The sequence below is a fragment of the Protopterus annectens genome, chromosome 12.part0 (genome assembly GCF_019279795.1).
Source record: "Protopterus annectens isolate FY-2018-M chromosome 12.part0, PAN1.0, whole genome shotgun sequence".
Taxonomy (NCBI): Eukaryota; Metazoa; Chordata; order Ceratodontiformes; family Protopteridae; genus Protopterus; species Protopterus annectens.
In genome coordinates this window covers 1,034,314,836-1,034,331,799 of record NC_056746.1, presented here as the reverse complement: position 1 = coordinate 1,034,331,799, position 16,964 = coordinate 1,034,314,836, and the positions used below count along the sequence as shown (strand labels likewise).

The following is a 16,964-nucleotide window of genomic DNA, read 5'->3' as shown; positions in this document are numbered from 1 at the left end:
GTAAATTAAGAGTTTGTATACACAGGAACAAAAATGCCACTAACTCCGAAAAATATTAAACTAAAGAACTTTTTTTTTTTTTTTTGGCACACAAGAAATGTAAGAAAGAGAAAGGGGAAACAAGGAGGGTCAAGACCCTCTAACTCAAACGGGTACTTGACCCACACACAACCACTAAAGTAGTTAGCACAGGGGAAGGCCCCTCTAACTTAAACGGAACCTTCTCTGACAGGAAAATATATGAAAAACTCACTGAAACTATAAGAAACACACTCGTACACAAAAAATAGCCGTTAAAACAGCTTTTGGGTTTAAATGAAGGAAATACTGACAGGAAAAAAGACTATATATATAGTACTTATCCCAGCCAATGTTGAGACCACGTCCAAGCTCTGTAAGCGGCAAACGAGATCTGGGGGATTAGCGGTGGTGCATCCTGGGATAAAGATAGCTCAGCCAATTAGAGGCCTCGCTCTATAGCATAAGCGTGCCGAGTTGGAGCCGAGGGATCGGCTCCGAACCCATCAGTCAGAATGTAGGCGAGATAGGATCACATAACATCATGCGTTTTACCATGGATAACCAAAATTTCAAGTTAATTAGGGCTTATATCAACAGCTGTCTATTTGGCACAAATTCTCCTATTAGGAGGATTAAACTAAATTATATGAATATGTATATAAGTTGTGTGTGTTTTCTAGATGCGTTTGTTTTGTAGGAGGGTTTTTATTAAACAGAAAGTCTTGTAAAATGTGTCTGGTTCCAATACTGATAAAGGATGTATGTATCCAATACAAAGGATTAAACCTGCCAAACGTTAATGGGTACATGTATCACAAACGTTGGAAATAGACATTTTAAAAAGCTGCCATGTAGAATAGTTGGGAATAATGACTTCCTACCATAATGGCGACACTTATTATCTTGGAATCTGAATGATTTCAAAAGGTACAGACAAAAAGAAAAGAATACTTAATTATATTAAGAAATGCAGAGTGCAAATAGAAATACTACAGGAAACACGTTTGTAAAGAACTGAGTGTCAGAATTTAATAAAGAAATTATTTCAGGGTGGACATTCTACAAAATATCAGGGACAATAGAAAAGAAGAGTACTTATATTAACTGCTAGAGGAGCCCCAGTAGTGATAACAGAGGGGGAAAACAGCTAATAATGGCAGATATGAAGAAGTAAGGGGCTACTGGCAAGGGATAAAGACTGCGCTGGTATGTATTTATAATCCCCCAACACTGCTATTTTGGAGCTTAAAAAAATTGGGAGAAATAATCAGCTTCCAGCAGGGAAAAATTACTTACAGGAGAGGACTGTAATTTGATTTGTAACAAGGATGTATCTTGGGGGCTAAGAAAAGAAGATACAACAAAACAGGGTAAATTTCTGAAGAAAATTATGAAAATACATGGTATGAAGGTATGAATACACTAACAGGAACTTTGAGAGAATTCACATATTATTCCCCAAGGTACAATAACCGAGATAGACTTGACAGAAATTATATTTCACAGGAAAATGTGCATTTTAATTAAGAACTTTATATATGTGTGTGTGTGTGTGTGTGTGTGTGTGTGTGTGTGTGTGTGTGTGTGTGTGTGTATATCTATATATATATATATATATATATATATATATATATATATATATATATATATATATACACACACACATATATATATATATATATATTACACACACACACACACACACACACACACACACAATATATAAAGTGTGTGTGATATTATATATATATATATATATATATATATATATATATACATACATACATACATACACACACACACACACGTACATATAGATATATACAGCAGACTCCCTTTTATTCCAGTCTCTTATTCCAGCCTCTCTTTAACCAGCCTTCTGTTTAAATGGCCATCAGATTTCTGCTGTAGTCCTAGCAAAACACAATGGAGAACAGCAGCACTCCGGCCTCCTCTGGGCTAAATAATGACCAACATTTGAGTTTTAGACTTCATATTCAATAGAAAAATGCATATCTACACCAATCCTGTTATTCTAGTTGATTTATAACCTATAAATATTATTTTGCATGCTTTTTCTGATTAACCAGCCCTTTGTTTATCCAGCCTAAGGTCCGCTCTCAGCGAGCGGAGATAAGAGGGAGTCTTACCATATCCAATAACTATTCCAGATAACTTGCCAACAATTACCAAGATAACAATGCAGGGTAAAGAAATAAAGATGAGACACTTGCTCTTCCCCACCTACCTGTTAAAAAGAAAGGAATTTAAGGAATATAAGGAAATCATCTGGTAGTTATTAAGAAAAATAAAAAGTACTTCAGATGTTATAGTTAGTGAGTGGGATAAAATAAAAATGGGAGTTTAAAATGGGATAGAAATAAAAGAAAATTGATCTGGTTAAGAATAATAATTACTTAGATGGGCTGGCAAAAGTTAAAGTACATCTGGAGAATCTCACAGAACAAGAAGGCATGCAATTGTAGAGTGCTAAAAGGAAAATTAGGGCGTACCTGGGTAACATGCATGAGTTTAGAAAAACTGCTGTTAAACAACTATTTTTTGATAACTATGGCGCACAAAAAGCTTCTGGCACAATGACTTTGGGAAAAAGAAAGTAGAAAGGGTTGTTGACAAACTTAGGAAGCCTATAAAGTACAGTTTTGTACCTACCATAAATGTAGATGTTCGAGGATCCACATTGCTGCAGTCATAACCTGTGGGTAGTCCGCTGTCCTCGGTCGGCCCGAATACCAAAGTGTTAGGCTGGCGTCGGTCATGGTCGCTCAGATCTGGCGTCAGTACGCAGTGGTACTAAAGCGCATGACCGACGCCATATCCTCAGTCTTTCTTGCCCCAGATGTCAGAAGGCCTAAAAAAGAAAAGGCCATAGCCAAAAATAGAAAATACCCAACCACCAATATAGAAAAAATAATCACCCCAAAACAACACAGCAACCCCAAACTACAGAGGGAAGGAGGGAGGGAAAATTGGACTGCAGCAATGTGGATCCTCGAACATCTACATTTATGGTAGGTACAAAACTGTACTATGTTCTTCGTCTCACATTGCTGCAGTCATAACCTGTGGGTAGAATCCCAAAGCAAAGGTAAAGGGAGGTTGGCAAAATTAAAAAGCATTAGGAGCTGCTAACATGCCCTGTAAAACTGCAGTGGCAAACCTAGCCCTAGACTTGGAATAAAGAGGGAGATGGTAATGTTTAGCAAAAGTGTGCACTGAACTCCAAGTAGCTGCCTCCAAAATATCCTTAGTAGCTACTCCCCTTAAAAAGGCAGTAGAAGTGGCAGTAGCCCTAGTGGAATGAGGTCTGATCCCAGCCGGAACATCCTTTCCATGATGAGAATAACAAAAAGCAATACAATGGCCAATCCACTTAGAAATAGTTTGCTTTGAAACAGCTTTCCCTTGCGAACCCAAAGCAAAAGAAATGAATAACTGTTGAGCCTGCCTGAACCCTTTAGTTCTGCTCAAATAATAGCGTAGCTGCCTGTGAATATCCAAAGAATGCAACATTTTTTCCCCTTTATTTTGGGGATCAGCATAAAAAGTAGGCAAATGAATAGATTGGTTTAAGGCCACATTAGAAACAACTTTAGGCATAAACGTAGGGTTAGTATGCAGGGATACCCTATCCTTATGGAATATCAGGAAGGGTTCAACTGCCATGAGAGCCTGCAATTCAGATACCCTCCTAGCAGACGTAATGGCCAACAAAAAAGCAGTCTTCCAAGACAAAAACTTCAACTGAGATGTAGCTGCAGGTTCAAAAGGAGGTAAAGTAAGCTTTTCCAACACAAAATTGAGATCCCAGGAAGGAGTAGGAGCTCTACGTGGGGGTCTTATGTTCTTTGCCCCTCTAAGAAATTGCTTAAACAAAGGGAGAGAAAATAATGGTGGGTCACAATCATAGTGAGCAGAAATGACTGCAGCATGAACTTTCACGGAGGAGAAAGACAAACTCTTGTCTAATAATTCTGTAAGGTACTGTAGGGTAACACTCAAATTAGGTACTGAAACATCAAAGCTCTTTGCTGTGCTCCAAAGAAAAAATCTCCTCCATTTATCAGCATAAACTTTCCTAGTACTAGGTCATCTGGCTTCCAATATGACATTCAAAACTTGTTGAGGAAGCTGCGACCCCCCCAGGGTCTAAAACAGAATATGCCAGGCTGTCAGATGCAGGGACTGTACCCTGACATTGAGGAAATGATTGCTTGCCTGGGACAAAAGGTGTGGAATTGGTGGCAAAGGCCAAGGAGGCTCCTGTACTAAACTCCTCAGCAGAGGATACCAGTGCTGACGTGGCCAATCTGGAGCTATTAGAATCATGCAAGGCTTGTCCTGTCTGACCTTCAAGAGCACTTTGGAAAGGAGAGGCAGAGGAGGAAAAGCATAGACGTGAAGGTTGTTCCAACTGAAAGATAGAGCATCCACTTTCCAAGCTTTTGGGTGAAACATCTTTGTGCAAAATTTTGGCAGTTGGAAATTTAGTGGAGAAGCGAACAGATCTATGTCTGGAGTTCCCCAAGCCACTGTTAACTGTTGAAATACATGAGGATCCAATTTCTACTCGTGGGGATCCACCATCTGTCTGCTCAAAACATCTGCTAAGGAGTTCTGTGCTCCTGGCAGAAACCTTGCTTGAAGAGTGATGTGCAAACTCAGCGCAGTCTCCCACAAAATCATAGCTTGTCTGCAAAGAGGGTACGAATGGGTTCCCCCCTGCTTGCTGATGTACCACATAACTGTTGTGTTGTCTGTTTGAATCAACACCTGTCCCGGTTGAAGTAGATCCTTGAAAGCCATCAGTGCAAATTGGACTGCTAACATCTCCTTCATGTTGATATGCAAATACTGTAGTCTGGGAGGCCACGTGTCTTGAATCCATTTCCCATTGAAGTGTGCTCCCCAAGCCATGTCTGAGGCATCTGTCGTTAAGATCTGACTCGCCTCTGGTCGGGTCACAGAAAGTCCCTTGTTTAGGTGACATTCCTGAGCCCACCACAAAAATTCCTTTTGGATGCAAGGTATTATCTGAATGACAGTGTCCAAATCGTGGCAGTGTTGAGTCCATACACTTTTGAGATACCATTGTAGCTTCCTCATATGCAGTTTGGCATTGGGAAGTACCAGAATACAAGATGCCATGAACCCCAAGGCTTGAAGGACTGTCCTTGCAGTCAGCCTGGACAGTAGGGATAATTGCTGGAAGTATAGGGGAAGATTTCTTTGTTTGTCCGGGGTCAAAAAAGCCATCTTGAGAGGCTGTATTCAGTCTCACACCCAGAAAGCACATGTCCTGAGAGGGTACTAGACTGGACTTTGTTTCGTTCACAGAATACCCTAGGCACCTTAAAACTGTCATTACATACTGTAGATGCTGAAGTAACTTGACTTTGTCTTGAGCAAGAATCAGGCAATCGTCCAGATAAGGATAAATTTGTATTCCTCTCAGTCTTAAGAAGGCTATCACAGGAGCCAGGACCTTTGTGAACACCCTGGGCAGTAGATAAGCCAAAGGGCAATGCAGAGAACTGATAATGAAAAGTACCAGCCAGCGCAGGAACCTCCTGCAGCTGGGCCTGATAGGAATGTGAAGATAAGCCTCTGAGATCCAGAGTTACCATCCAGTGATCTTTGCCTAGCAGAGGCAGAAGTTGCTGCAAAGTTAACATCTTGAACTTTGGAATGTCTAGGTATGTATTGAGAATGGACAAATCCAGAATTGGCCTCCAAGTGTTTCCTTTCTTTGGCACAAGGAACAGGCGAGAATAAAATCCTAGGCCTACTTCTGACGGAGGTACCACCTGGATAGCCCCCATTTGTAAAAGTAAAGAAATCTGTTTGTGAGCCTCCAGCCTTTGCTGAGGAGGTACGTCTGGCATGCCTTTGAAAGGAGGCAAGGTGTGAAAATAAAACTTGTAGCCTCGGTTTGTAATGTCCAACACCCATTTGTCCTGGGTGACCAAAAGCCAATTTTGCTTGAAAAGTGCCAACTTCCCTCCTAGAGGAGCTGCCAGACAGGAGGAATCTGGTAGCTGGAGATACAGGTCATTGGGTCTGTTTACGAAAAGGCTGACCCCTGCCCTCACCAGAAGATTGTGCAGGAGAACTCCACGTCCTAGGTCTGAAAGAACCCTGAGCATGAGCTCTGCCCCTACCACGTCTAGATCTGCCCTTAGACTGAAAATCAGAAGAAGGATAAGCCCATCCTTTTGCAGGCCAATTTCTGCTAAACTTAGGGGGCTGCACTTGTAAAAATTCCTTAACCGTCCTTAGCTTTGTCTTCCATTTTCTTCAAAACTGACTCCACAGGAGAACCAAAAAGAACTTCAGATTGAAGGGGAGCATCCAAAATTCGTGCTTTAACATGCTCTGACAAATTTTGATCCTTAAGCCAGGCGTGCCTACGAATAACTGAACCAGTGGCAGCCACCCTGGAAGAAGCCTGAAGAGCATCAAAGCCACACTGCAAGGAATGCTTACCAACCTGATCAGATGCATGAACTAAGTCCTGCAATTCCTTACACTCTATACCCTCAGCTAGAGCATCTACCTTAGATTTCAACTGGCTTAACAGAAAATTCTGATACTTCAGCATATGAAACTGGCAATTTAAAGCCCTCATAGCTAGCGTGGAGGAGGTATACACTTTTTTACCCCACCTATCCAAGGCTATAGAATCTTTATCCAGAGGTACCGGATTCTTAACTACAGAAGCCCTGACACCCTTAGGTCCCTGACTAATAGTTTCCGGGTCAGCTTTAGGACTCTTATACAAATATTTATGAGCCTCTGGAACTCTGTAATACCTGTCTGGCTTGACAGGGGCAGGGGGTAAAGAATCAGGATTAAGGGAAGCTTCAGAAAAAACATCCTGAACAACATCCAAAACAGGGGGAATAGCCAAGGGCCTATGTTGTGGTAAAAACAAAAATTCCCTAAGCCTCTTACGAGAATCTGAAAAATCCTGACCTTCCCACTTAAAATGCTCCCTCATAGAGTGCAGGGTTTCAGAAAAGGAAAAATCCTCTGGAGGAGAAGCAGAAGGACAGGAATCCTCTGCATCCGAATCAGAATAGGGAGGAAAATCCTGAATGTCCTCAGCAGAAGACTCAAGAGTAATCTGAGGAATGCTCCAATCCCTCCACCTCTGTCTCCACCCTAGGCCTCTTATCTGGAGGGGGCATAGAACCTCTGATTAAAGTAATCAAATCCTCTGCCATTTTCAGCATATGTTTTTTAGGAACAGAGCCCGAAGAACTAGGGCTGATGCCTGTGCCAGGAAGACCAGGTCTAGCTTTAGAAGGGGCTTTAGTGACAGAAGTAGAAGGCCTAACAACCTTATGTAAAGCAGGAACTACAGAAACTTGAGAGGCCCCCTCGGCCTGACCTAACTCCTGAGAGGCCAAATCCTGTAGGATTAAAGGTTCCCCCTGTGATTCAGCTGAAACCTCGGCTGGATCCACAGATTCAACCGTAGTTTCCATAGAACCGGCGTCCGCAACGGACGACTCATCCTGCTTAGACTTTAACGATTTATCTTTTCGCTTCTTAGCGGTAGCGGGCGTCGGAGGATCCGACGGCATGTTGTAGTTATACCGCTTACCAAAAACAAGTCTAGCACAATCTAACCTGCGTTTAATGGTGCGCTTATTAAATCTAGCGCAAAAGCGACACCCGACTACGTCGTGCTCAGGCCCCAAGCAAGGAATACAGAGAGAGTGGTAGTCCCTATGAGGTATCTGTTTCCCACAAGAAATACAATTATTAACTTTTTCTGACATCCGGATTTAACTGAGGCAAGAAAAGACAAAATATTCCCCAACGGGTACTTAGCCCAACTTGGTCTTCGGTCTGAAACTCAGAATACGAAAATTTCAGGACGCCGAACGGCACTTGCAAACGCTGCTTCTGCTTCGGACCATGCGGCAAGAAAGACTGAGCATATGGCGTCGGTCATGCGCTTTAGTACCACTGCGTACTGACGTCAGATCTGAGCGACCATGACCGACGCCAGCCTAACACTTTGGTATTCGGGCCGACCGAGGACAGCGGACTACCCACAGGTTATGACTGCAGCAATGTGAGACGAAGAACATCAAGAAAATGTACTAGAGATCCTGTAAGAGATGCTTCAGAAATTATGAAGCAGAGAAGCTGAAAAAAATCAAGAAAAAGCACAAATGGAAATATCTGTGGAGGACTTAAATACACCACGGTTAGAGGTAGATGAGGCTTAACAACTAACAGTTACGGTAGGAGGAGATGAAATAAAAATGGTGATGTATACCCAATCTGCAGCCAAGTTTACAGGAAGTGGTGATGTATAACCAATCTGCAGGCAAGTTTCTAGGAACAGATGATATTCCAGAGAAAGTTTGTAAGCTAGGAGGAAAGAAATCGATACAGGTCTGGAAGGTTTTGCTAAAAAGAATTTTAAAAGAAGGGGAGGCATCACTATCCTGGAAAAAAAAAAACTATGGTGGCTGTAATACCCAAAGACAGTAAACACCCATTTGATTCAGCTTCATACAGGCCTATTTCTATTACAAACCTTGATTATAGTGATGACTTCTATAATGGCTAAAAGAATGGTAAAGGTGATGAGGGAAGGCAAACATTTGACAACATTAATTGAACAATAAGCTGGGACTTGAGTAGGGTAATGGAAGCATTTGCATTTCCTGATACAATAATAAGGTTTATTAATAGGATATATGACGGATAAGAGGCAAAATTAAAAGTTTGAGGGTTCCTCTCTGATATTTTGCCAATTTCTTTATACTTAGAACCACTGGCAAAGAAAATAAGTGATTCAGAAATTCAAAGCTGGCTTTACTTGCAAATAATATTTTGTAGCCGACGGAACCAGAAAAGGACAACTCAATGCTGTGAAATATCCTGAGACAGTTCCATGTTTTTCTGGAGAGAGTATGTCAGTCCGGTGAATGTGACTTCTGACTTCAGCAAATGCAAAGAAGCCGAAGACAGTTGGTTGAAACCACCTTCAACTAAAGTGGAGAGTGCCTTTTTCTCTGCCGTTGTTCGACTTTGCAACTGGTACGTGTAATTCCAGGTTGTGCTGGGGGGGTAAAGGAACTTGTCTCCCGCAAAAAAAGTTTTTTGAATGTTTGCTCAAAGCAGTTTCAGCAAACTGGTTTCACTGTATTTGCATTCACTTAAAACCACCTTCCATGCATCAACAGGAATCCTTTTTCAGGATATAAAATTAATTACAATAAAATAAAAGCTATAGCTATAAACTACATATGAATTGGTTCAGCTATACCCTTACTTATGGAGACATGACAAAATGAAGTAATTAGGAGTATGGCTTAAAAATGATTCAGTTACGGCAGCTAAGGATATGTGGGAAGAGATTAAACAAAAGATAATACAAAAGGTGAAAAACTGGAAGCTCTTGCCTGCAGATATGGATAGCAAGATACAAGCATTAAAAATGTTTTTAGCCCTTTAGTTGTATGCCCAGGTCAGGCATATTTTTATCAACCAGAAGAGAAGTTGTAGAGAGTAATTAATAAAGAGTCAAAGGATTTTATCTGGTAGAGGAACGGGACAAAAGTCAAATGGGATAAGCTGATCCTGCCAATACATGGAGGTTTAGAATTACCTTATTTGAAGGGATATTTTACAACTACACAATTAAGGCTCTTACACATAACACAAAGTGGAAAGGGATGATGACGATGAAGTGGGGGGTATTAATTCAAGAAATATGAAAACAAACTGGATTTTGGATGCAGATTTTTAAACAGCATAATAGCAGCCATACAAAAAAGGGCATGGCTAAGGAGAGGTGAATTCAAACCAAGAGATGAAAGGTCAACACTGGCAGCTCAAGATGGTAGACTATGTACATGTTGGTTTACAAAGTCCATTGAACATGTCGGAGAAACAGACAAATGTAGGTTTTGTAAAACCAAATTGGAAAATGCTCCACACCTTGTTGCAGGTTGTGACATAGTAATGGCGGAAGGAATGTATACTGGCAAGATGGTTGCAGTGGGGATTGGGCATACATTATGGTACTGAAGTGGCTGAAAAATGCTGGAAACATGAGCCACAAAGCATCATAGAAAATGATTACGTTTATATCACATGGGACCACCCATTACCAACAGTTCAAAAGATAGATGCTAGAAAACCGAATATAGTAGTTCAAGAAAAGAGGACAAGAGTAGCACTGATCATTGAAATTGCCACACCCAGTGACTACAGTGTCTTGCGTACAGAGAGATACAAAGTCAGGATCTGCAGGCAGAAATGAGAGCAATGTGGACGAAAGATACCCAGACAGTTCCAATAGTAGTAGGAACAACGGGTCTTATAAAAAAGAATCTACAATCGTATTTAGATACGTTACCAATCCATGTAACTCCATATGAATTGCAGAATGAGTCATTACTGGGCACATTGCAGGTGCTCCTAAGAGCACTTTTGGCTGACATCAAAGACTGAAACAATACTAATTTCATGAACTTTAATCGTACTTTTGACTTAGGAATGGGGTCCATTCCCACCATGGTATTAGAAACCCAAAAGACTTGGAAAATTTAAAAAGGACAAATATTAAATTTATAAAGTAGCAGAAAGTATACTAAGAACTAAGCCAACATGTGAATGCAGAAAGGAAATGCTGCCAAAAGGGATGACTGCAATTAGGGATACAGGGAATAAACAGGGAGGGACTGGAATTTACTGGAGGAAGATAGCAAAGGAAACAAGATATTGGGAACAAACAACTACAGAAGGTAAGGTAACAAACTGGGAAGAGGTCGAGAAGACATTTGGACTGCCAGCTAGTGACTGCCTTCCCTATCAGAGATTGATATCAGACTACAAACAAAGAAAAAGGCAAGAGTGAATCTTAAATGAAAGACCAGCACTGGTTCAGTTTTCAACAGAATCTAGAGCAGAAGCTGCTGTTAAAAAAAGGGACAATTAGTACAGCATATAAACTATTGCACAGCAACTATGGGAATCTATCAGAAGAGGTCAGAAATATTGGGAAGACAGCTTAGATATGCAATTCACAAAGAAACAATGAGAAGACATATGTATGACTCCCAAATATACAACAAAATCTGGAAGGTTTAGGATTTTTGCCTGGAAGTGTTTGCATAGATATTTTTATACCCCAAGCAGAATTTTTCCTCAGGTAGATAACGAATGTTGGGGATATAATGGGGAAGAAAAGAGGTAACTGGGAAAATATATTTGGAGAGTATAATGAGTTGGCAGACTTTAAAAATTCCCTACAAAGTACTTTGTCAGGAATAATGGGCAAGCAAATGAGTGCAACTAAGGAATTAAGTTTTGAGCTGGAATGCAGGATCTGAATAGTCTACACATAGTTGTTGGTTTTTCCCGGTTAAGGGTCGCCACAGCGGAACTCCAGTCCGCTAATGATTGGCAGTAGATTTTTACGTACACATAGTAAGACTTAAATTTAGTTTTGGTGGTGGCCAAAAAAGTAATTACTAGAAAATGGAAATCAAACTCTAAACCAACTATACTTGAAGTAGTGAATATTTTAACAGACATAAAAGAATAGGAACTGGAATTTTTAGAAAAGGGTAGCAGTAAGTTACACAGAAAAAAAGGAAACTGGGTGAACAATACATGCAAAAAAATGTTTTAGAGGAGGAATGAGGTTTATGTGAAGGCAGGAACTTAACAATTTATGCAAGGCTTCTTTCCTTATTTGTTACAGAACCATATTTGCGATGTACAATGTTTGTAACTGTGAACTTCTTAATATGGTTTGATTATTTTTATATAAATGTAAGTTTGCCTATGCCACTAGTGACAATTCAATAAAGGTGTTAAAAAAGTAGGCTGGTTGTGTTATAAGCCAGCACAACAGAGCCACAGAGACAATAATATTTCCACAGAAAAACAAGTCAGTGCAGAAAAAAGGTGCCAAGACAGGCTAGTGGCACTATTTCTATCATTCTGATGTCTAACTCTGACCAAAACCCTGCAGCATTAGTGAGGCCAAAAATTAAGCTAGAGCAGCTGGCTGAAGAGAAAGGGGAAACCTTAAATGTTTCCTTCACTATAAGACAGAACAGGCACCATACCTTCTGCCTTGAGCATAACTATAGCCTCCACTAGGCTGTCACAGTTTATGACGGGTAAGGGAGGAGGAAAGAAGGTGCATACCCTGGTGTACTTGGACTGGACGATGACCCCTGAGCAAAAAGTACTGGAGGCACTTGAACCATTTACAAGCAGTCAGTGGTTTTAATCATAATTTTAGCTATACTTCTAGGTATAGTAATATAAATCAAAAGAGAAATCTGATAAGAGAAAGTTTTAGTGTTGTCTGCCTTCCCCTTCAGTTTAGTAAGTAAGGAGAAAGAAACATTGTTCCAAAGGTCTTGGGTACTTCTGTTTGGAGGAAGAAAGGGTTACAGTCAGATGGCTTGTTGGACTGTTGGTGCCAAGATATAAAGTTCACTCACATAAATATACAAAAGATTCTCCACAATGCCTAACTGCAGTTTTGATAAGTAATTTCTGCAAAATCACAAGTGTGTTGGGTGTGAGTCTCTCAAAATAATATAAACACTCTGCACCTACTGGAAAGATTACTGAGATGTTGTGAAGACTGGGGGACAGTCTAGGCCCATAATCACAGAATATTAAAAATTTATAAAAATGTTTAATCCTTCATGAAGAACAACAACAGAAATGTAAATGCAGAAGATAGGAAAATAACTGTACACTCGCTAGAGCAGTAGCCCTCCCTCCAGCCCACTTTTCTGCTGGGTATTGTCAAGGTGGGGTTGTTTTCACACTTTCATATACAGTTATCATTCACTTTGTATCCCTGCAGAAGTTTTCAGGGCTCTTGCCTCCCTCCTAAGTAAAGGACTGTTATGAAGGTTTTTATGCTCCAAATACCTTTTACATAGAGCTCCGCATAAGCTCCTGGCAATTGGAGAACATGGAGGATACCCAAAGCTCTGGGAAGCTGGCCAGTGCCGGGGAAAGACCAAAACAGCTTAGACTACTGCAAAGATGATCTACTGGAACATCTACTGTTAAGGTGAGTTTATTTACAACCTGACTCATCTCTCAAATACCCACACTCTTCTTCACTCTCCCTTTTGTGCACTCACCCTTAATCACAGCACAGTGTGCCTCACCCTGCCTCACATGGTGTGTAAAAATTGTGTAAGTGCAGATTATCATTATCGGTCTGATCTACTGAATACCTGACAAGCACCAGAGTCTTCCACAAAATGTTGCTATACATTGCCTATGTTAGTGTGTCACTTCTGACCCCTATATTATTCTATTGTATATTGTTAATTGCTGTTATTAACTCTCTAAATAATCTTTAATTATGTACATTGGTTTTTTTTTGGAGCTTTTCTCCCCAGGCCTCCATTGAAAATGGAGTCATTTCAGCCCAGTGGACTTCCCTAGTTAACAAAAGAAAATAAATAACACTTTCTGTTAAATGAACATTAACTTTTCTAAAATACCAACAACTCATAAAAAGCTGCAGACACAATAATGTATATCCAGACTTAGATTCCCAGTTCAACCAATGACTCTGTGTGGTATGTATACTATTAAAAATACACAAAAATATACAGCCAGTACTAGCTTCCCACATAGAGCTCCCAAGACCGAGATTACCAATGCAGCCATACTGCACAATTTCTGCAACTACCTCTAAAGTGACCACTAATTCTGAATACTGCTATTCAATTCAGGCATCAAGTAAATCAACTACTCAACATTCATCCGTTTTTATTTGCAATTCACTGTGGATGGATCTTGATTTGCTACATAATAATCAATACCTGTACTTCTAAAACACAAAAGACAACCAAAAACATGGACTAAAATCTTGTTTCTTAATTACGATTAAAAATATCAAATGACACTTTTAGTGAAGACAATTGACTGGCTACACCTTAGCATAACTTGCATTTCCTGATTCATGTCAACTTAATTTATAAATATTTAAAAATGGATTTTGAATACACATAAAAGAAAAGCTAAAACTTCTATAGTCATGACTACTGAATGTATAGTTTAGCAGTTTCCAAAAGAACATACCTAGTTTGATGAGGTGCAGTAGCTGCTCAGAGGGTGCACATATAGCCTGTGGTTTCACTTCATTGACCAAGCTGTTCGCTATGTTCCCATACCCATCATACAACAACTGGCTTATAATCAAACTATACAGGTGTTGACGATCCTTTAAAGTTGTCGCGTGACGAAACATTGCAAATCGTATTTCAAATGAAGCTATGAAAAAGTAAATTAATGGTGATTATTTCCCCGTAATGTGTTTAGACTAACTTAATATCATGCAGTTATATTTCACTTTCATTTGTAAATGCATATGCCATGTTTGTATATGTTTTATCACATTAATTGCTACTGTACATTCTATGACTTTACTGTAAATACAATTGTAATGCCGGACCATATCTTATTTTTACTACGTTAAACGTCACTGAACATCTGTTATTTTGTGGAGCTTTTCACCTTGGGCCTCCACTGAAAAGGAGTTTTTCTTATGCCCGGTCAGACTTTCCCAGTAAACAAAAAGTGAGGTCAAAAAAGAAAAAAGCTCAACGGAAAAAAATACAAAAGTCGTGTACAACACAATATTGATAACGCAGTTCCTTTCTTGACAAAGCTTATTACAGAGTACAAATCAGTTACCTTAAAATCGCCAACCATGACAGTGGATCCCTTCTGCCCTGTTAGTTGATTTACCTGGGGTGCCTTTAGGCACAGACTCCCTCTAATCTAACACCAGAGTTCATACTGTATAGAACACATATGTATGTATATACACAAATATACATCATACACATTACATGTACATAGTATTATATGTGTGTATAAGCATGCACTCTCTGTAAACACAAACAAGTATGGAAACACATGTACAAATGTCACAGGTCCACTGTGCCCTTACGGGTGACTTTAAACGTAGCTAATTTCTCTTTTTGTGCTCTAAATAACCTATCCCACTTGCTTATAAATTGGTCTTACCCATCCCATGGTTAATAATTATATATTATCCCTAGTAGCAGGGATCCCACCATAGATAATTTGAGAGGACCCATGCCTAAGACAGCATTTAGGAGTTGCTTTGTCCGTTAATAGTACAGGGGGGCAGTCATGAGGTAAATTTTCTTTTTCCTATCCACAGATCTAAGTTGCACTTCAAAATGACAGGGATGAACTTTGTTTTAGGAGGATGGGGAGTCTGTTCCACAGCACAGGTATCGTCTGATACCTGACCCTCCAAACCATTCTGTTGATGTTGCAGAAGATGTTTAAATTCTTAAAACAGAGTATTTCTGATGCCATCTGACTTCCTGATGTGCAGTAAATCCATCAGTAATGGGTCAGAAGATGTCTTGTATGCCAGACACAGGTCACCTCTTAGCAGTCTGTAGGATACAGACTATAGTGACAGAGCTTTGGATCATTTCATACAGTATGTGCTGTTTAGGCCTTGCATCCTTTCAGTAATGCATCTCTGTGTTCATTTCAGTGGTTGCATGCTTCTGGACAGATATGTCAAAGGGGGCATTACGTTAACTGAATGATCTAATGATGGCTGAGTAATGAGGCACAACTAACATCCTTAAAGCTAGATATAACTGTGCAATATAGAACATACACATATTCACACACACACACACACACACACACACACACACACACACACACACACACACACACACACACACACACACACACACACACACAATTCTATATTAAGGAAAAGAACACAGGAAGGAAGCAAAGAAAATTCTACGTAAAAAAACTACATAAAACACATTTTCTTCCCCAAGGTGAACAAAAAACACATCTAAGCTGGTGCTGATATATAATAGAGAACTTTTTCAAAAATAGAGGTATCCAAACAAATACTTCAATATATAGAAAACCAGCAGCCAGTAAAAAAAATCTTTATGTTTCATGTAAACAAATAAAAAGAAGTCAACAATAGCCAAGGAAATGCAGGGGTACTAAAAATGCAATAACAACAACTCAACCACTACCTGTAAGGACCCCAGATGTTTATAGATATTTTGTTAATGATTAAAGTTGAATTACTAATGTGAAAGTTATCTAAGCCATCTCAGAATACATTTAATATTTAGGGACTCATTCAGACCAGGGAAAGATTCAGCATTAAGGAACAGCTGCCACTAAACACCCAGCACCTCCAACAGTGCGTCATAATCACCAAAGAAAATATCTACTTGTTCTAAAACAGAAAACCTAAAAACATTTCAAAGTTGTTGCAATGCAAACTATGCTTCGTTTAGGTGTTTTTAGTGTCCCTGTTCCTTATGGCAGCACAATGCTACTTAATACAACTAGACAGTTTTCTGCAAGTCTTACCTACATAAAAACAACTGCATGTGAAGCAAACACTCACATAAATCACATTATAACTATTGCAATCAAAATGTCTGTTAAACTTTATTTTAATATTACAATAAAAATGTCTTGTACGAATGTGTTTGCAAGAAAAGCAGGACCCACAAGAAAACATGCCTAGAGCTAAATTAACACTTGTACATCAAGATGAAAGGAAGAATCTGAATATTCAAAGGACATCCGCAGTGATTTAGTAGTTTTGTGTGAAAATGTAGGTCTTTCTCCAATCAAGGATGAAACTTCCCTGTTACTCCTGATAATATCCCAGTTTCTACAAATATTTTTCATAGTCAATAAATCATGGCTAATGGGGAGTCGGAAGCTCAGAGTCTGATCTGTATTAGTGATAGAACATGTGAGGGGTTGGTCCAAATACAACCGTGGATTGGTCCTCTGGAGGGCTTGATCCGAAACCTCCACTTGATTGGGGGGGGGAAAAAAAAAATTCCAAAAACAGAGGA

The 16,964-nt window shown here is 39.7% G+C and overlaps 1 protein-coding gene across 1 annotated transcript in view; it reads right to left on the bottom strand.

Moving 5' to 3' along the window:
• Positions 1 to 14,337, bottom strand: part of CSTF1 (cleavage stimulation factor subunit 1) — a gene marked incomplete in the record, with an annotated part of 503,121 nt that extends 488,784 nt beyond the window's left edge. The window contains 1 exon segment of the mRNA XM_044090044.1: positions 14,146 to 14,337. Coding sequence (XP_043945979.1) covers positions 14,146 to 14,314 — 169 coding nt within the window.
• Between the last annotated feature and the right edge of the window lie 2,627 nt (positions 14,338 to 16,964).